Below are 21,796 nucleotides of genomic sequence, written 5' to 3'. Positions count from 1 at the left end.
ACTCGCCACTTCTCCTATTTCCTCTACGCACAGACAACATCTTGGGTGACAAGTTCTCCAGCCTGGTTTGGGAGCATAGACAACAGGAGTCTCAGCCAGTCCTCAGAGGCCATGTGGTGAGGGGGAGAAGGAAATGTCAGGTTTGGGGCGCTGGGCTTTGTGATTGTTTCCTCAGCTAACTTTACCTCTCCAGGTTCCCCCACTAACTGTACTCAGTGCTAATTCTGTTACTGTTGAAGCTAAAAGTAGTCTTAAATATACGGGACTACATACCTAAGATAGAAGATTTTTTGTTGTTGTTGAAAGATGTGCACAACAGTCGAGCAGTGGTGGGGTACACAGAGTGAGATCTAGGACACCGCCAAAGCGACACAGAGAAACCTGTCTCAGATAGATAGATGATAGATAGATAGATAGATAGATAGATAGATAGATAGATAGATAGATAGATAGATAGACAGCCAAAGCTACACAGAGAAACCTGTCTCAGATAGATAGATGATAGATAGGTAGATAGATAGATAGATAGATAGATAGATAGATAGATAGATAGATAGATAGATGATAGACAGCCAAAGCTACACAGAGAAACCTGTCTCAGATAGATAGATAGATAGATAGATAGATAGATAGATAGATAGATAGATAGATAGATAGATGATAGACAGCCAAAGCTACACAGAGAAACCTATTTCAGATAGATAGATAGATAGATAGATAGATAGATAGATAGATAGATAGATAGATGATAGATAGATGATTGATAGATAGATAGATGATAGATAGATAGATAGATAGATAGATAGATAGATAGATAGATAGATAGATAGATAGATAGATAAACAGCCAAAGCTACACAGAGAAACCTGTCTCAGATAGATAGATAGATAGATAGATAGATAGATAGATAGATAGATAGATAGATGATTGATAGATAGATAGATAGCCAAAGCTACACAGAGAAACCTATTTCAGATAGATAGATAGATAGATAGATAGATAGATAGATAGATAGATAGATGATAGATAGATGATTGATAGATAGATAGATAGATAGATAGATAGATAGATAGATAGATAGATAAACAGCCAAAGCTACACAGAGAAACCTGTCTCAGATAGATAGATAGATAGATAGATAGATAGATAGATAGATAGATAGATAGATAGATAGATAAATGATAGATAGACAGTCAAAGCTACACAGAGAAACCTGTCTAAAAAATGAATAAATAAATAAATAAATAAATAAATAAATAAATAAATAAATAAAATGAATGAATGAAAGAAAAGAAAAGAAAAGAAAAGAAAAGAAAAGAAAAAGAAAAATATAGACAGACCTGCACAAGTCTGGCCCTTGACTGGCACCTACCACTTAGTTGGAGGGAACTTCCCAACACTCCAATGTGGCTTGTGTGTCCACACAGTACAAACCATTTCATTCACAGTGAGTACCTGCTTTCCTCCCGGGACTCTAGGATTTGGGTGTGTGTCCGATAGAGGGTGTCTAGGTGACCTACTTTCCAAGAAGGGCCTCAGGGACTGGGTCTCTACAAGTTCCCCCCAAACAGTATATCCTGTGTGTTGCCACACTCTGACCCTGGGGACTCAACTCTCTCCTCTCACTCCAGTGAGCAAGCGGTTCTGGAAGCCGAAGCCTGCTGTCGCTATCCTCTCTTCCTGTCCCTTTGTCTTTGTTGATTTTGCTCTGTGTTATTTCACTGTAATAAGTCACAGTCGTGAAGGACACTGTGCACTCCGTCCTCGTGAACCAGCAAGGCAGCGGCGGTCTCGGGCACCAGAGCACAGCAGCACGTAAGCAAGCCCTTTTAACTTCGCCCGCGGAGAAAGTAGGATGGTGCCTGTCTGTGGTCAGGACAGGGAAGTGAATATTTCCTTCGCCATGTTATGCACATCATAAAATGAAGCAGTCCACTCCCACTATGTCCAGTTCCTTCTAACGACTGCACTGTCTGTGTGTCTGTGTGAGTGTGTGTGAGTGTGTGTGAATGTATGGTAAACACAAGCACAGGGACCACAGAAGCCAGAAGAAGGCAGGACATTGGATCCCTTGGAACTGGAGTTACAAGCAGTTGTAAGCCACCCAAGGTGCAGGGATGTGAATTTGGATCCTCTGGAAGAGCAGCAAGTGCTCTTAACCACTGAGCCATCTTTCCAGACCCCCACTCTCCACTCCCCACTCCCCGACTACCAATTTCCTTCTTAAGACAGCAGAATCCTGCAGATTCAAGTTAAGAGACTGAAGGCCAGAGGCTTCCCTCCCCGTGCCCAGGGTGAGCATCTCTCTCCATAGCTCAACTGCGCTTCACAACACAGGAGACAGATGCGTTGTTTGAGACCGGCCCCAAAGGCTTGTTATTGAATTGTAAATATGCGCACGTTCTGTTTACATGGAAATGCTTTAACTAGAACACAAGCAGCCAAGAGCAAAGACAAACAAACCTACCATAATTTCCAGCGGCTGAGTCTGACTTCTCAATGTGAATACTCTGGGTGACTTTGGGGCAGATTTCAATTTCTTTGTAAAGCTGCAAATTACAAAGAGGAGGCTAATTAGGACCCCATCCATCACAAATAGCTTCTTAGGATTGGTCAGCATTTTGTTAATCTATTTTTTTTCATAATTGATACCTGAACAAAAATACATATTACATCAGTCTTTTTTTTTTTTTTTATGTTGTAACCTATTGAGAGTTATAACGGAAACTTAGAATTCTCATCACCAAGTTCAGCTACAGTATGGATTCTAACCCATCCTCTCCCCACACACACATACCACTCCAGGTAACACCCTAAATTCATCATAGACCTGAAAAATAATGCCTCAGTCATTAAACCCTCCAGTGCTTGGGTAAGGGATTCATCGAAATTAAACAGTGGTTATGAATGTGTTGAGTGAGATTCCTCAAATTACAGGGCACCTCTGTGCTGCCCCATAGTACTTACACATGAAACATCCACAGTAGGATGAACTGGTAGAGACGGACGTTGATACTGAAACAAATGTGTGGATGGACAAGATTCTCCGGTAGCCACTAAACTAACTATACAAAATAGGCTAGAAAATTAAGTACACAAATCAGTCCACTGTCTAATACCCCAACACTGTCTGTAGTGTGTTTCTGTACACACTCAAGATTGAAATAGTGTATAGCTCGCACCTCAGAAACGGTGCTGAAATTAACTGATGTTACGGTTTCATCTATCTGGACGTAACCTCATACAACGTGAATTTTTCAACTATGTGGCTTTTCACCCCATACTGGGACAATCACGATCTCCATTTTACAAATAGGGGGGCTAAGGCTGGTGAGATAGCAATAAGTTGGTACATCCAGGGTAGGCAGGGCAGGATCTGAGCCCAGTCTTACAACCCTCAGAGATATAGCTCTCTTTGCCCTACAATGTGACTCTCAGGCCAACCTGTGAAACCCAAAGAGGCCCAAGGTCAGGGGAGTGGACCTTCTTCGGCAAAAAAAAAAAAAAACTCTAAAGCTGAAATCCAAATTTGAAAACAAAAGAGCAAAAGCAAAAGCAAATGCAAACTGTTATTTGATCTCGAAATGAAAATCAATCTCAAGCCACAGAATTGAACAGACACTTCATTCTGTAGTACTGGAGAAGTCCTTGCTGATGGCTGCCCCTGCCCCATGTCTCCAACATGTCAGTTTATTCAGGCAAGAAGATGAGAATACAAGTTACCTCCTCAGTGTCCCCTGACACCGTAGGATGGGGGTTAGAGCTAGGAATGTTAGCAGTACAGCCTGGGGGAGAGGGGGTCTAACTCAATATGATTTTATGTAGATACTTCAGAAATGTCTCACAAAATGTAATTGTCCAGTTGGAAGACTTCAGGGATAGTGATTTTATGATCAGAAAACACAGTCACCAAAATGACAAATATGGAATGACTTCAATAATTAGCTTAAAAAGACCTAGCAGGACAGCACAGTGAGCCATACAGCCTTACCCACTGTTCTTGTCTGCTTAGGTGAGCCCTGGGAGAGGGAGCATTCTCAAATATGTGTGATGGCCAATCCTTCCCGCCAGGTGGCAGCATGTAACTACTGCTCTACCCATCTCTGAGAACACCCAGCGGGAATACGGCTTATGCAGCATGTCTCCTCTTTCTGCTGATCTCCGAGGACAGCTCAGTGCAGTATACACGGGCCTCGGAGCCATACGATCACTCGTGCTGACTCAGACTGAGGCCAGATTGAGGGGAAAAAAAAAAAAAAAACCTCTCAGAAAATACAGGAAATTTCAAGAACGTGTTGTGTCTTAAGATGTTGCTCTGAAACCACAGTATTTGGAGCTAGGAAATTTGAAATCTGGTCGCTTTATGCACAAATAAGTGGCACATATATTAAATTACCTCCATTTCATTAAACTAATGAAATTGTATCTCCCCTACTCTGTTCAAAAACTGGCTGAAGAGATCATCAGATTTTAACACGGCTTTCAATAAGCGGGCACTTGGGTCTCACAAAATCATGTGCCATCTCCCTGTCTCCTCTGGGTGCCCCAGCCTAAGCCACCATGGCCGCCCATCTCAGCCACAGTGTCCTGGCCTGCAGAGGTTCTGTGTGCCCATATCCTGTATGGTCCATCGGTCGTACACCACCCTCAAGGAGCCTGTAACAGAAGAGGTCACCTATTGTCATTACTAAACATAGGGCTGGTTCCAGGGCCCGCATGACCCCAGAATACCCAAACCCCTGCACATTCAGCTCTCCTATGGAAAACAGTATTTGCATAAAATCTATGTCACCAGCTCATACATACTTTAGACTGCATTTGATACCTAATAAAATAAAGGATTGTTTTCAGATTGGGAAAAAGGGCCCAGGAAGTATACACATGCTCAGTAGAGTCATGGCCATCAACTGTACATTGGACTGCATATATTATATATCATAAAGAAGTAACAATTGGGAGGGTTTTTTTCCCCTTTTGTTTTCAAACACTGTCAGTCTACAGCTTGAAGACTCCACAGATGTAGAAGGCCACGTGTAAGGTCCTTTATCTCCTGGGGTTCCCTTCTCCTCTGGACTGCTATCTACACAGCCTCCCTGTTCCTCTCTAACTTCATGTCTGGCACCACGTCTTTTGTTTGGTTGTTTTACCCTCCTGGCATGGCACAGCCTCCCTACCTCCTGGGTGACTTCCTCCCTACCTCAGGCTGGGTCAGTTTGTCACCTACTAATGCAGATGCATGTGCCTGCACACATGCATGTGGAGGTCAGGGATCGGTATCAGGTGTGTGTGCACGTGTATGTGGAGGTCAGGGATCAGTGGCAGGTGTGTGCACATGCATGTGGAGGTCAGGGATTGGTGTGAGGTGTGTGTGCACATGCATGCGGGGTTCAGGGATCGGTGTCATGTGCCTGCACACATGCATGTGGAGGTCAGGGATCGGTATCAGGTGTGTGTGCACGTGTATGTGGAGGTCAGGGATCAGTGGCAGGTGTGTGCACATGCATGTGGAGCTCAGGGATCGGTGTCATGTGCCTGCACACATGCATGTGGAGGTCAGGGATTGGTGTCAGGTGTGTGCACATGCATGCGGGGTTCAGGGATCGGTGTCATGTGCCTGCACACATGCATGTGGAGCTCAGGGATTGGTGTCAGGTGTGTGCACATGCATGTGGAGCTCAGGGATTGGTGTCATGTGTGCGTAGCCAGCACTCTAAGGACCCTCCTGTCTCTCCCTGCTCTGGATCACGGCTGCACACCACTGCACCCCCTTTTGCAGGGGTGCTGAGGTTTAACTCTGGAGCTCATGTGCGTGTGTCCAGAATTTTACCAACAGACCCTTCTCCCCAGACCCGTCTCCTCCCCTTGAGACACCTTCTGCAGAGCGTACCTAAGACTCACACCCTCACTCTTCCCGCCTCCCATTCCGACGGTGGTACAGCTAAGCACACAGCACCACACCTCAGTCTGCCCCTCACTTCTTTCTTTCCCAAGCCTCACAAGCCGCTGATGGTGTCGAGTTTTAAATGCGTGCCTGCAGACCTGAACAGAGGCTCCTCCAGAAACAGAATTCCTTTTCTCTTTGGCACACACCCCGTGAGAATTAGAGATTATGCCAGGCACAAAAAATGCTAAGTAAATATTTGCTGGATGAATGAAGAAATAAATTAATCAATTTTGCCTGCACATTTTATTCCCCCATCACTTGAATAAGAACTCATTTAGTGTGAGATCTGAAAGGTAGTGTCTCTACAGACTGCACCCCGGGTTTGTGACCACTCCATGGATTGGTCCCAACAAATTTCACGAGGAAATAGCCAAACGGGTAACATTTACATGAATATAATCGGGAATGCAGACAGACAATAACTAGCAGTAGATATTCACATGCAAGAGAACTCCCTGCCCACTAACATGAACATTCATCACCCGCCAAGAAGATCTCAAGCCCAGGACTCACTGTTCTGCTGCTGATGGCATAGAATTAAGTATTTGGGGCGGGGTGGGGGGAGCATGTGTGAGAACACGGTTCCTGCAGAACACTGGCATCAGTGTGTAGATGAAGGACTAAATCTAATTAACACTGTGTGGACTGCTGCTTGTTCAGAAAGGGACAAGACATCCAATAAGCTCTCAAAAAGCTACCAGGAACATTACTCAGAGGGGCTCTGCCTGGGAATGAAACCACATCCAGATGAATGAGCTAAAGCAGAGATCCAAAACCTGGGACCCACTGAGAGGATTCCAGGGGTCGTGAACTTAGGGAAAAAAGTAAAAATTACCCAGAATGATTGCAAAAAGCAGCATCTTCACTGATCAGGAATGCACATGGGCGACACACACAGCAATCCTAAGGGTGCCTGTGCCTTTATCATGAATAGAAGTTATCTCAGCATCATATTCTAGTTGCTACTAACAGCTCCCAATATCGTTTATACTTGCCACTACTTCCCGAGTACTGGTAGTCACTATACTACTCCCAGGTCTTAGAATTTAGTGAGCTAGTAACACGCTATCCGTCATTTAAAGTGGATTTTTGCTCAGTATCTTGTTATAACTAAGCCATGGGGGAGTCCATACATCTCCCGTCTTGTGCAACTACAAGCACTGCTCTGGGCAGGGGTCTGGAAGCCTTGTCAGACACCAAGGTGCCCAGGGCACAGAAGCTTAGAGAACTTGGTAAGATGGAGGTGTTGGTGTAGGCAAGACCGTGCCAACTGCTTCCTTGGGGAAATCTCGGGGCCAGAGACTTCTGCAAAGGGGGGAGAGAGAACCCAATGGTCTCTTTGTACTTTCGGGTTGTTGTTTTTTAAATTCTGACATGGACATAACAATTACAGGCCCAAACAGACCTAACTTAGCACTTCATCCCCCCACTGGATAAGACCACACAATATCCAAAGCTTAAAAACGACATTGGAGGAGGGCTGGAGAGGGGGCTCAGTGGATAAGACCACTGGCTGCTCTTGTAGAGGACCCAGGTTCAGTTCCCGGCACACACGCGCCAGCTCACAACCATCTGTAACTCCAGTTCCAGGGAGATGTGTCTCCTTCTTCTGGCTCCTTTGGGTTCCAGGCATGTACATGGTGCACACATACATAAAACACTCACATACATAAAATAATAAAATAAATAAAAGATTTAAAACCATAATATACTAGTAATAAAAATTTTGAGGTCGTGGCTCAAAGTGGCACACGTGCCTGGCATACACAGGCACAGACGTTGGCTGCCTAGGAGCCCCGCGATGTATGGTACACAAAACTGACAAGTCGTAAGGCATAAACTAAACTATGTCCGTGTTATCAGCTCAGCCTCTTTCAATCGTCTCCTCTCTCAGAGTTTTTAGATCACATAGTTCCAGGTTATGCCCCAAGCCGATCTGAAATCCACTGTGTAGCCAAGGCTGGCCCCAAACCTTCACTCTCAGTCCATTGCCCAAGTCTCTCCAGTGCTTAAGTTCAGATGTTCACCACACCACACACAGCTTGCTATGCTGTTCTCCAGGCTAGCCTTGAACTCCTGGGGGCCAGGTAATCCTCCTGCCTCAGCCTCCTAAGTACTTCTTTCCTTCTTAAGTAAGGAAAGGACTCTCACATAGAGTTCGTTCACAGGACACAAGCAGTGGCTATTCTCTACTTCTCAGAAGGGACACCTCGGGTCCCTCACTGCTGAGTGGCCTCCTCCATCGACCTGGTCAACAGTGGCTTAGAGGGGACTAATCATTTCGGTCCTTTTCCCTTTTTTCTCAATATTATTTATATACACATATATGTGTGTATATATAGGTATATATGAATAAATATATATGTGACTGTTTTGCCTGCAAGTATGTCTTTGTACCACATGTGTGCAGTGACTACAGAGGCCAGAAGAGGGCACCAGATACTCCAGAACCATAATTATGGATGGTTGTGTGCTATCATGAGAGTACTGAGAACCCACGGTCAGTTCCTCTGCAAACAGTCGGTCTTCTTTCTTTGGTTTTTCGAGACAGGGTTTCTCTGTGTAGCTTTGGCGCCTTTCCTGGAACTCACTCTGTAGCCCAGGCTGGCCTCGAACTCACAGAGCTCCGCCTGCCTCTGTCTCCCTAGTGCTGGGATTAAAGGTGTGCGCCACCACCGCCCGGCTTGCAGTCAGTGTTCTTAACCACAGAACCACCCACCCTTCTAGGCCCATCTTGATCCTTTTCCAACCCTTCCAGGCCCATCTTGATCCTTTTCCAACATATAACGCGACAGACTGTTACAGAAGTACAGTCTCACATTTCCTTAGAAACATTTAAAGGGATCTGAGGTGACCTTCTGTAGAGGTTGTCAGAAACATTCCAAAGCATAACTGATGCAGTGAAAATGTAATTGTACATATTTGTCAAAGCTCTTTAAACTGTGTGCTTAACACTGGTGAGTGTTTCCTAATGTAAGAAGTACAGTTCAAGAAGTTGATCTGAAACAGCATTTCCTATGAAATTCTACACCGAGGTTCCCCTTTCCAAAGGAAACCTCTGGGCTGTACTTCTGCTTTCTGTGGTAAGGCCCTACCCTGTTTTCATACCCATATCCACAACAAGCAGCTCCGGGGCCCCAGAAGGATGACTAAGAACCAAGAGGCCGGAACATTCACCAAGGCAGGCTTGGGGCATGTCATCAGATGGCCAGGGTGGTTTTGTAGTTTTGTTTTTACACCCACAAGATTTAACCCATCCGTTTTCATAAGAACGTGGAAGTCGCACACAACTGGAGCGTGCGCGCGTGCTCTTATTTTGACAAGTGCCAAATGATCTTAGAGTCACCAATTAAAAATAGAAGTCTGCAGGAAGAGTTGGCAGTGATGACTAAACCTTGCCTGAGCATTACCTGCGGGTCTCCACGCCCTGTGCGACTGAGCAGCCCTGCTCCCTGGACGAGCAAAGGCGACTCCACTCTGGGGTGTCTGAGATCCGTGGTTATTTCTGCCAGCTTTGGAGCTCTGAAGGAAGCTCCCTCATTTCAGAACACGTTCCACTCCACCAGCTACAATTACCACAAGTACATGCATAATTTGAAAATCATCTCAAATGGAATGTACATGGACAGCGGTCATAAACATTACCAGCTCGTAAATGTCCTCCTCGGGCTGTGGAATGTAGACCTGCATCTTGTTCTCCATTAGAAATTTCAGGCGCAGGTAATGAGCGGAATGATCCAGCTGATGTGCCTGGGATGGAAGGAAGGAAAATGTCTGTTTAGTAGTAAAGAGGAGAGATTACTTCTCCAAGGACATGGGACTGTTACCTTGTTTCCTAAGGACAATAGAGATGGGGTGTGTGGTGGGATCCTATCCTTAAAAGGTTAGAACACAGATCAGACCTGGAACTCATTAATAATAATAATTCCACGGGGATCATGCAATTCAATGCAGAAAACTAAGTCACAGCCTCTTTTCCATGTATTTGATTAATTGCGCTCTGTAACACTGGTTTTTCCAACAAAATCTATGTTACATTAAAGAAGCCCTTGAATATAACTACACACACACACACACACACACACACACACACACACACACACACACACACAAGGTAACAAGAGAGGAAGCATTCACAATGAGAGAAAAAGGCTGTGCCCCAGGAAATTTGGGCCCCCCAGGACAGGTGTTAGCAGCTCACTGCAAGCAAGTTAGCATGCATGCAAAGCATTTGAATTCCAGTCTTACTTCTATATACCAGAACGGGATCGTACTTATGTATTCCAGAACGGGATCGTACTTATATATTCCAGAATGGGACTTCCCCCAGGGGCAGTGCAAGCGCCTCCAACCTGGGAAGCACACACATGACTTGGGAATTTGTGTTCCCACGGCCATTTCTTGGTCTAGGATAGGTCAAAGGATCTGAAAAGCCGTTTTTGAATTCATTTTGATTATAAAAGATACCATCATAATATGGTTTTATAAATACTTCTCAGTACACAAAAAGGAGGCATATGAAAAAAAAATGCTTTTCAAATGTTACAAGATGCCAGGCAGTGGTGGTGCACGCCTTTAATTCCAGTACTCAAAAAGGAGGCAGAGGCAGATAAATTTCTGTGAGTTCAAGGCTAGCCTGGTCTACAGAGCGAGTTCCAGGACAGCCAGGGCTACACAGAGAAATCCTGTCTAGAAAAAAAACAAAAACAAAACAAACAAACAAACAAAAAAAAAACCATCAAATGCTACAAGACACCATGAAGTTATACTGCAATAAATGAAATATTTAAATGGGTACTTTTAATTGTAAAGTGCCCTTATCACTTAAAAATACACCCTAAAATACTATCAAGTAAACGATAAGCTTTTAGAATTTGTTTCCAAAGTAATCCACACTTAGAGGTGGAATCGGTAAACCTTAACATTATATGTTCTATGCAATGGGTACATGGGAATTTATTATGTGGATCTTATTTTTACATGAATTTGAAATTGCTCAAATTTTCAAAATAAAATTTTAATTTTATATAAAGTATGTGATTAAAATATCTCTCAATGTAGGGTTTCTCTGTGTAACAGCCCTGGCTGTCCTGGAACTCACTCTGTAGCCCAGGCTGGCCTCAAACTCACAGAGATCCGTCTGCCTCTACCTCCCAAGTGCTGGGATTAAAGGCGTGCACCACCACAGCCAGCTGAGAGTTACCCTTTAATAAGTGAAATTCATTTTAATTGGTAAATACTCCTACTCTATACTGTCAGTATAAATATAAACACAGAGACCATACTAACAGCATTCCAGTCATCATCCCCTTAACATCCACTCCGTCACAGCTAGCACCGTGGGCAGTGTGCCGGCGGGCACTCCGTGAAGCCGCAACGGTACAGACAGACACCAGTCCAGATCGCTGCAGGCCTCCGGAGTGTGCTCGGGTTTGGAGAATCCATATGCAGGAAATGGGAGACAGAGGAGTGGTGGCTGTTTAATACATGCACGGAGGATGCTCAGGTACTACCACAAAAGCACATTTCCAGAAAGTGGACATGAGATCCCTGGGAGCACGCAACAGAATGATAGAGACGTTTTCCTATCGCTGGTTCTTGGGTTTTAGTCCCACAGACTGTGACCTCTGAAGTCCACAGGGCAGAACAGACACTGGTTAGTGAATACATCCCTGGGCACCTGGCTTTCTTTCTCTATCTCTGAGACAGGATGCCTCCACCCAGGGCTCTCATGTCAGAGGTGAAGAAGGAAGATGGGTGAGCTGAGAGAACACACAACAGGGAAACCTTTAAGAGTGATACCCACTGCTTGTGGGATACAAACAATAAAAAAACAGTAATAGGGTGATGGGACAAGAAAAGTCCCCTGTGTGCCTGGCTGGGGCGGGGCGGGGGTGGGGGTAATGTCCGGGTCAGGGTTGGAGATGCTTCTCTCTGTCCCAGGTCCTCACAAAATCTGTAATTACAAGGAAACATCTTGTTTTGCCATCTGCTCCCTACTGAGGTGGGAAGGGAGGAGGATGGAGTTTCATGGGGTCTCAGTAACAGGAACAGAGCAGTTTGGACACCTACCGTCACCATTAATAAACACTTGTGGACAGTCCTAACCAGACTGTCCCTTCCACCGTCTGGACATCACAGCCAGTACTAACCTCACCCAAACCTCAGAGCGGCGCTCACCAGCCAGCTGTCAGGCACTACAGACAGAACAGGGATCTCAGCCTGCCCCAAGCCCCACACTGCTGACATCTGGAATCGCACAGACAAGCGCCAGGTGGGGTTTAGTGCTGTACAGAGAACACGGTTCGGGCTGCATATATTTTTCCAAATGTTCTTATATTACTCATTGTCCTGATAACTTTAAAAAATAAAGGTGAATACATACCACAACTGTAAAAAGGAGAGCGGGCTGGAGTGTTAGCACATGCCTACAATCCCTATACCCCGGAGGTTAAGGCAGAAAGGTTTCAAGGTTGAGACCAGCCTGGCTCAAAATAAATAATACTTACATAGGCTTAATAAGAAATCTAAAGGCCTTCATGGTTGGTAAACAAGTTATTCTAAAATCAGGACGTGGGAGATGAGTACTCCTATGGGTCCACCTATTTTGGTGAAAGTTTCAGAATCGTGAACCCACATAGCATGGCCAATCTAAAATGAAACACAGTCCAAAGAAGCTAATTAAGGGCTGGGGAGATGGCTCCGAGGTTAAGAGCACTGGCTGCTTTTCCAGAGGACCCAGGTTCAATTCCCAGCACCCACATAGCAGCTGACAACTCTCTGTAACTCCAGTTCCAGGGGATCCAACATCCTCACACAGACATACATGCAGGCAAAACACCAAGGCACATAAAATAAAAATAAATATTTTTTTTAAAGGAAGCTAATTAAATCCTTGGATTCTCATTATGAGCTTCAATATCAAAGCCGGTCAAAGTATCAACTGTGTTCGTAACATTTGTCCATGCAAGAAGAACTCCAAATGTTAGAGAATACTGAAAGGTGGGTGGCTGTTGAGCATCTGGCTGGTTTTGACTTTGTAAAACACTCAAGAGAAAATTTACTTGCAAGAGGAATTCCATTAGGGAAAAAATTAAGTAGTACAAATTTGTTTTCCTACGTACATTTACTCATATCACTTAGCATTGTATCTGTTTTAAGGCAAGAAAGCTAGCTGTAAATTGTGCCATAAAATAAATATTACAACTGGGCAAGTTATAGTTTAGTTGGCATGATTTTTTAAGAATCAGATTTTACTCTAATTATTTCAAAGGATTAAGTAATGATGCAGATATTTTAAATAAATAGTTTGAGCATTTAAATACTTAAGAACTGGATTGGGGAAACACCTGAGTTGGCAAAGTACTTGCCTTGTGAGCACAAGAACCTGAGTTCTTCTTCAGGAACCATGTCAAACTGTCACCTGATCCCAGTGTTTGGGAGGGGGACAGGGTGATCCCTGGGGCTAGCTGGCCAGCCTGTCTAGTTTACTTGGCGAGGTCCAGGCCAATTGGAAACCCAATTGGAGGTGATTTGTGTTCCTGCAGATGGCACCCACGATTGTCCTTGTGCCCACACTTACACACAATGAACAGATACATACATACACATATAAAGATATTCAGTACAAGCATGTAGTAAAATTGACACCATGGTCACACATGAACAATATGACCAACTATGAAAGAATGGATCATTTTTTGCAATTTTTTATAATTCCAATAATCTGAACATAGTTTTTAAAAACCCTATAGGATGACAAGGTTATGGGCTACATCTAACAATCATTTTAGTATCTATGAGAAGAAATGTGTATCTTGAAACATTTACTATACCAGGACTTGACTGGTGATCAAGGGCAGATGGAAACTAGACGTGAAATGATGTGGATCAGAGAATAGGAAAGAAAATGAGCCAAGGCAAAAGACAGAAGAGAGAACTGATTAGATTTGAGGGACAGCATCCATGACCAAAGACGATGAACTAAAAGACCCCCATTCTTACGTCTCTGTTTTCCATCCCTTCCCCAGGAATCAAAACCCACTCACCACTGGATCATGTGACAACACATGGCAGCCCTCTCTTCCCTTTCCAGCCTTAAGAATAAAATTGCTCCACGAATTACTGAAGTCAAGAAGACATCTAGGTCTGAGCACACTATATACTTTACCCTACAAAGACCCTTTCCTGGAGACCATCGGTGTCTTGAAGACACCCATGCAAGTTTGCTAGTTTTAAACTCATGAGATGTTAAGTTTGTTCTACGTTGTCTTAGTTCTATGTTTTGGAGGGAAATGGCAACCCAGGGAACCTTGGGCGGGATGATCTATTATTGTCACAGGGAGGGACTTGTACCTTGAGAATGCCCACAGAAACTCAGCAAGTAACCAAGGAACATAAAGGAACAGCACAACAGCATTATTTAGTAGTGGTCTCTCTATGGCAGAGACAACATGGCTTTTTAGTCTCCTAGTTTCTAGAAAGGCTAAAGGCTTACAAAGAACCTAAAACTGGTCCAACCAACTCATTGTACACCTCCCACAGATTAATTTCTCACAAAAACATGGTTACCATGAAACTATGGCTTAATTTTCAACTCCTTAAGGCTACTCCATGGCCATGCTACTCCCTGGAAACACCTTCCAGGATTTGGCTCATGCAAAAGAGCCAGAGTTCGACTTCCAACAGCTCCAAGTGAGAACAACTCCCACAGCTCTGCGGAATATTAACGGTTCTCTAAAGAACAGGGCTTAGCTATAAATAAAAGAGTGCAGAAATCCTCAGCAGACCAACTTTGACAAGTAATTAAAATGAAAAGTTATGAACAGAGATGCCATTATGTTAAAAACCTAGAACTTATGATCAGGAAATAGTCGAGGTGTGTCAGGGGCCAGTGTTTATTTTTAATGCCCATGTGGGGGCCAAGGTTAGCTTTGTCCTCAAACAATAGGTTGATCTACTTTTCTCCACATAAGGCTATTTCAAAGTCATATTTGAGCTGGATTATTTCATCACCACCCCCGACTCACCGACTCATATGAAGAGACATTTTTTTTTTAGGTATTAGTTAATTTTTTAAAAAGCATGTATAAATTTCTGATAGTGTAATTACAACATACTTGTTGGGGGAGTAAAATTATTCAATATTTACAAATCATATGTTGAAAGAACAGGGCTTTTAAAATGTCATTTTTATCCATCCAAATGGTTCTAGAATAAAATTAGGATACAAATGATTTCCACTTTTGGAGCCTCATGGAATATCATCTCACTCCCCTAAGAATATATTCTAGGTTCTTCTGAGCTCTGTGGACTGTCCTTCCTCCAGACTGAGGTTCTGAGAGTTTCTGTGAGGGTCTACCTGCCACAACTCAACACACCCAGGTTGGGAGCAGCTCAGTTCTTTCCTTTGCTCACTTTGCTGGTTCTCCTCTCCTTGGGACGGGGATGTGAGGAAAGTATCTGAAGCTTTCAGAACCTCACTTTCTCTACCTGCAAACCAGGAAAGTAACGGCTCCTTTTCAGACCCCATGAGGTCAACTAAGACCACTGATGCCATTACGTATGGAAAAGTGAAAAGCAGTGTGCGTGAGTGACTTCTTCCTGCTTTCACTCAAGGGCACTCAGCTAGGAAAAGAATCTCACCTTGAAACAAGACATTTCCACGTCATAAGGCAAGAGAATGAAATCAATCACTTTCTACTAAAAAAAAAAAAAAAAAAAAAAAAAAAAAAAAAAAAATCCAGGCTAATTCTATGTTCACAGAAAGGAACTTCCCATCATGTCAAACTTTTACTCACTTTAGATTTTCTCTAACTTAAAGATGTCACTGATGAATTGATTACTATTCAAACATCAGGTTGCAAAATGGCACCCATAGTATGACACCATTAAATGTGTGTGTGTGTGTGTGTGTGTGTGTGTGTGTGTGTGTGTGAAAATAGACAACCAACAAAATGTCCACAGTGGTTAGTTTTGTATTCTGTCTTCAGCTCAGGTTTTCTATACTGTGTGTGGGTAGTAGTATACTCATTGCAAACCTACGAAACTTGTACATGGAGACAAAACCCTCCCGGAGAGCTTCCTGCTCCTCACATGGTGCACACACAGCGTCACAAAGGAATGCAGGGCTGCCTGCGTGTGCCACGCATACCCAGTGTCTCCTCCCTTAGACTGTGCACACCAGGTCTCCAGCCAATTCTGCTCTTCCCTGGAAAACAACCTGAACGGCTGTGACATACCTTGCAAATGAGCTCCAAGGTGTCCCTCGCAGTGTCCCCAGGCCGCACAACCGTCAAGGCCGGCTGATCATTGGGCAGACAGAACCAGGATGGAGTGAAATATTCATGGACCCAGATGTCACAGTCAGGATTGTGCTGGTGGACACTGGGTAGGACCACTTCCTTGTCCCTCTGTGGTAAGAAACACAGTGAGCAGGGTTGCAGCAGACCCTGCCTGGCAATGTCAGACCCCAGAAATCTACACCCAGGGAAGCAGCAGTGAGGGTGGGGCGGGGGGGGGGGGGGGGGAGGCAGTGCTGGGAGGGAGCTCTCAGAGGGACAGGGACTACTGAGAAAGGAGCTTTATGAGGGGAGGAGCAGGCAGCCGTTGACTGTGGGCATGGGGCACCCTTCCCCACCTGGCCTATTGCCATTACGTGGGCATGGCACGGATAAGTAGATAGCAAAATTTGGAAGAAGGCAAAACACAAATCACTCATTCGGTTCAGTGCACTGTTTCTTCCACAAAGGGCGGGACAGTGGCCCACTAGTGAACGTGGGGAAGGATGTGTACAGATGCAGCCGGACTGCACCTAAGCAAGCAGAACAGCCAAGAGCAGAAAGCACGCTGTGATGGCTGATGCATTAGGAACCCAGTCAATCAGGCAGGAAAAGAGTGTGCTAGATCTTCCTACTGTGAACATACTGGATGCTCGAGTAATATGCCTTTATTAGGGTTTGATAACAAGATGTAAATATGCATCTACAGACTCCCAAGAACAAGGCTAATAGTAGCAACATACAAGAAGAAACAAATTTCTCCACAAACCTGCGGGAGGTGGTAAAATGACTTCCATTAACTGAAGTAATGGAGTTCAGGGATGAGGAAAGGCCTCGGAAGGGCCAGTGAGAGAAACCCAGTTGTGGAAGAGACTCAGCCCTGCTTCTGAACACTGCTCCTTCCACAGATAAGTTGAACCCCAGGGAAAGAATTGCCAAAAGGCAATCACTTGCCTACACCCCATTACCCACAATTGGAATCTTCCCAGGCTGCTCCCACAGGCCACATTAAATACATGCCCCTTAGCATGGGAGCAACCCCAGATTTGCATCTAAACTGTTCTTTGAGATGAGGCTAAATGTCAGAAAGTGGAATTGTACAAAGTTAGCCTGGAAAAAGGAAAACCACAGATGTACAAGGGAACTCAAAAGTTTTGGCGCTCCTATACCCTACATGCAAGAAAGGGCATGACTTCATTTAAAATGAGTAATGTACGCAGAGCTGGCCGGCTTCGGATATGACAAAGTAAATATTGAAGACTATGCGTGGATCGTAGCTAGGTGCAGCAATTTAATTTCACCAGGAGCAATTATTCCAAGAGGGTGGCGTGGGAGTGCAGTCCCTAAGCTACCCACCTCCAAACCCAGGGTGACACATCCAGGAAGTTTAAATACAGAAAGGCTTTTCCTGTGACCGCTCTTCTCCCGCTCCCTCCAAAAGCAAGAACTCCACACTGTACTCTCGCTTCTGAGGATCAGATCCTTCTAGAACACTGGGGCTTAGACACCGCTGACGAATAGCACTCGGTTGCATAGCAACCAAAAGCTGAATTCTGTCGAACCAGGAAATGATAGCAACATTGTGTTGTCAACACTAGAACCCCAAGGGAAAGCGGAACTGGGGTCCTGAAAAGGGGGTTTTTGTTTTAGGAGGGGCTACAAAAAGCGGCGGTGAGGGGATCAGTGTCCTCATGGGTTTCGATCCTAGCAGTCTGAAAGCTCCGGTTAAATTCCAGCACAAGGCTGAATCACATCTGTGAACCCCAAACTGAATATCTGACTTGGGAGGCAAATGCATTAAAAAGAACATACTATGAGAAGACTTCTTTGAAACTAATGGGAACAAAATAGCATGTGTGGGCAGAGAGTGGGGGGCACTAAGATCTCACCTCTTGGGAATACAAGTTGTCCATAAAAAGGAATCAGCAATGACAAAAATGCTCAGCTAACTCGGAACTCAAATCTTCTCTCACAGTCTAGGTGGAATCTTACACATCAAATGATAAGTATGGAAAATGTTATGTCAGCAGGGAATTGTTCTTATTAGCAGCCAGATTTAAACAGAAAATGATTGTTCTACTTCGCGGTAACCTATTACATAATTTTTTAAAAGCCTGATCACATCAGTCAGTTTTTCACACTGAGTGTACTCGGTTTTAGCATCCCCCACCCCCCAACCACAGCATTGTGCACATGCTAATGCGCTTGCACGCCTCCAGAAGGAACACGTGTTTATTGTCGTTTATTTTTACCTTGCCATCTGGAACAGTGTCGTCAAATATCCCCTCTAACGATTTCTTTACAGCATCGGTTCCCTCTCCGAACACCTGCAGATAGGAAAGCGTCCTCTTAAAAAAAGAAATCTGGGCAACGGGGCAAAAGGAAGCATCAGACAGGCTGGAAACGCACAAGGCTTTGGGAAAACATCACAGCAGGATTCAGGCCCTCCCCGATCCCCAAAAATGTCACAACTTAAAGTGGAAAGCCACAAGAATCAGGTCCCAAGAGACCGAACTTCCCACACCTTTCATAGTTCAAACATACGGAAATGGCTTGTTTTTAGAATGTGGACAATGTTTATAAACTTCATCTAAGTTTAAAAGAAAATTCGCAAAGGCCATGAAGGAGACCCATTCACGAAGACGTCACCTCACAGACCTAGGTAGCAGCTACGTACCCATAATTGCACTGCCTTTCAAAGTCACATCTTTCTGCACAGCTAATCTATTTATACCTTTTGTGTTTCATATAAAAGGTAGAAAGGGTTTTTTTTTTTTATTTAAAAACCAGAAAACTTCCTATTTTTGAAGTTTGATCAATTGTGTAACTTAAAGATAAAATGGAAATGATTGATACCCAAATACAGACACAAAAAAATTCTATATGCAGGCTATTAAATGAGCATGTACCTACCACCAGGATAAAGTTGATAGTTTTTTTTTAATCCACTGTAAATGAGGCCATAGGAACAGAGAATTTTTGTCTATTTTAGAGTCCTGAATTAGTGATCCTATTTCTATTACAATATTTATGGCCAAGCAAGATTTTTTTTTAATTTACTTTAGGAATTACAAGAATGACTTAACACATATTGTGAAGATGTTTGCCTGCATTTATTGAAATTCAGTCACACATTCCAGTAGGCAACAGTCTAACCCAGCAGGTAAAGCCATATAAACCAAGAGTTTTAATAGAACGTAAGTTGCAAGAGCCCACTCCCCCTAGCAGGTGAGACGCTGAGGTTAATGGCCTCCTCCTGCAGGGAGGATGGAGAACCACGGAGTCTCGATTGTGCCGAGTCCGCGATAATAAACTCTGCATCCTACCCTCCCTGAGACTAGAAGATACGCAAGGCTGTGCAGTCCCCACCCTCTCTCACCACACGCTTAACTCATCTCTTCCGGGTTCCACCAAGGCCGGAAATGCCACGTTTCAAAGGGGAGTGTGCTGGTCAACCAGGGAATTCAGGAGAGCAGCTTCAGGACCGCTCTTCTAAAATCTTATCCCTATGGAAACTGGTGGCTGCCGCTCTCAGAACACATGGTAAGGGGGGGTGGTGATCAAGCCAGTTTTGTTCAAGGGCATCACACGGATGATCCGCTCATACGTAACCCCTCAAATGCTCAGCGCTTAACTGTCCAGCCACAGTAGCCCATGAAATGAATACTCCCGTCAAAAAGAGTAACATCACTCCTGTCTTACAGTTTCTAAAGTCCAGACGAATAGTTTGAGGCTGTTCATTCCTCAGTGTCGGTGGAGACAGAATGGACAGTGGAGTCTTCCGGAAGTAACGCTAGCAGGCGAGAAGCCTTAGCAAGGACGAGGGAAGAGAAGGCCCACTGGGCGTGGTTACTCAGGGCTCCGCCCACCATCAGTCTAGGTGCTGCTAGCCAGGAGATTCTCTGCCAGCCTTGGACGTGAGCAGAAGTCGTGGTGGCCATTCTCACGCTCCTGGGTCCTCATTCCCCTAGACCGAGGAGCTGCCCATTTAAGGCCCCCTTCCAAATCTCAGGGGCAAGAAATGAACACATTTCCCTGGAGGCTGCCTGTGATCCGGCACCTGAGACGGCTTAAGAAGAGCACAGCTAATGCTCCCTTGGCTTCCTGTGGCCGCTGCTCTCTTCTGAGAACTTTCACGAATTCTGCACTTTCTTTTAGCAGGTCTGTAATTAACCAGAGTTTGGGTAGAGTGCAGGTGGGAGACGGATGGTGGTGACAGATTAATAGCAGAGCTCACTGTTTGGGGTATAAATTACTTATTAAAAAGTGTCTAGCACAACTAACTTCGTGTCAAGTTGATTTAACGTGTCAATAAAGAGAAACACACTCGCGCATGCACACACGTGCAAACCAACTGTCACAGCAGCAATATCTGTAGGTCCTTTGTGTTGACTCTGGGACCTACCTGGTTGATGGTTGGGCGTCCCTGCTTCTTTTTGGAGGTAGTGTCCAGGCCCCAGAGAGAAGAAAACCTGCTCCTTCGCTTGCTTGCAGACCTGGACATGGCCTGAGTTCGTCTTCTCACTCCAATCTCACCCGTGCGAGCTGCCACCTGGGATCGGTTAAGACAGAAGAAGCTACAGGAGAGGTCTATCAAGACTGACAGGGGTGCCTTGGGTTGTGGCACAGTCCTACCCTCCAAGAAACCCTAGCACACTACTGACCCAGTGCTCAAAGCATTAATCTATGACTCTCACACGCGGAGATCCTGGGACCCGTCACTGAGGCAAAATGGAAAATCGGCAAACACAATCACTGTAGGAAATCAATAAAAATAAATAAAAGGGCAACAAACTACATCGTGTTGCTAAGAGTAAGTTGTTCTCTCCAGTCGGCTTGACCTACTACAGCGAAAGCATAGAACCACACACATTTCTGGGGATGCTTTCTAAACGCTCCAGAGCAGTTTCTGCATTTTAATTAAAAATGATACCGGGGTCAGTCAAATCCAGCAGATTTCTGGCTCCTGTGAGTCTACATTAAATCTAAACTAACTCATCTCTTCCGTCTTGTGGGATCTCTTCGATCTCTCAGACTGCATGAAACCATCCTCTTTGCGAGGCGAGCAACCGCTGTCCCAGTACCACGGTCTCCACTAGAAAATTCCTAATGTAGCTGGGCACTTGGCCAAGGAGTCCAAGTTGGCTTCTTTTCCTTGTAGCTGAGCATGGGCTGGGGACCGTCTCTGTTAACGGGACGGCTTCTAGGAAATGTTTTCAGAGGAGGGGGCTTTCTCTTCTCTTCAGTACAGCTCATCCCTAGTGATGAGAAGGACAACAGCACAGCCTAAAGCATCAGGCTTCTCCAGGATGGAAGAGCAAGGAGAGGGAAGCAACCACCTGGCCAGACCGGACCAGTGGGTGCAAACCCAGACCCGCAAAGCTTCTCTCTCTCTCCCTCATTTCATTGTGTTGGGGATTGAACCCGAGACCTGATACATGTGGACAAGCACTCTACCACTACATCCAAGCCTAACAAAGGTACTGATGAAGGGAGAGGGTTTTTCTCTCACACACACACACATACACCCTCTACACACACACACACACACACACACACACACACACACACA

At 44.7% G+C, this 21,796-nt stretch overlaps 1 protein-coding gene across 1 annotated transcript in view; it reads right to left on the bottom strand.

The window, feature by feature from the left end:
- Tiam1 (TIAM Rac1 associated GEF 1) overlaps positions 1-21,796 on the bottom strand; it is a 379,222-nt gene that overhangs the window by 63,539 nt on the left and 293,887 nt on the right. The window contains 5 exon segments of the mRNA XM_037209650.1: positions 2,468-2,549; positions 9,590-9,694; positions 16,186-16,356; positions 18,477-18,551; positions 20,630-20,776. Of these exon segments, the coding sequence (XP_037065545.1) occupies positions 2,468-2,549; positions 9,590-9,694; positions 16,186-16,356; positions 18,477-18,551; positions 20,630-20,776 (580 nt within the window).

The sequence above is a fragment of the Peromyscus leucopus genome, chromosome 12 (genome assembly GCF_004664715.2).
Source record: "Peromyscus leucopus breed LL Stock chromosome 12, UCI_PerLeu_2.1, whole genome shotgun sequence".
NCBI lineage: Eukaryota > Metazoa > Chordata > Mammalia > Rodentia > Cricetidae > Peromyscus > Peromyscus leucopus.
Note: the sequence above shows the minus strand (reverse complement) of the source record. Positions and strands in the feature narration are given on the sequence as shown.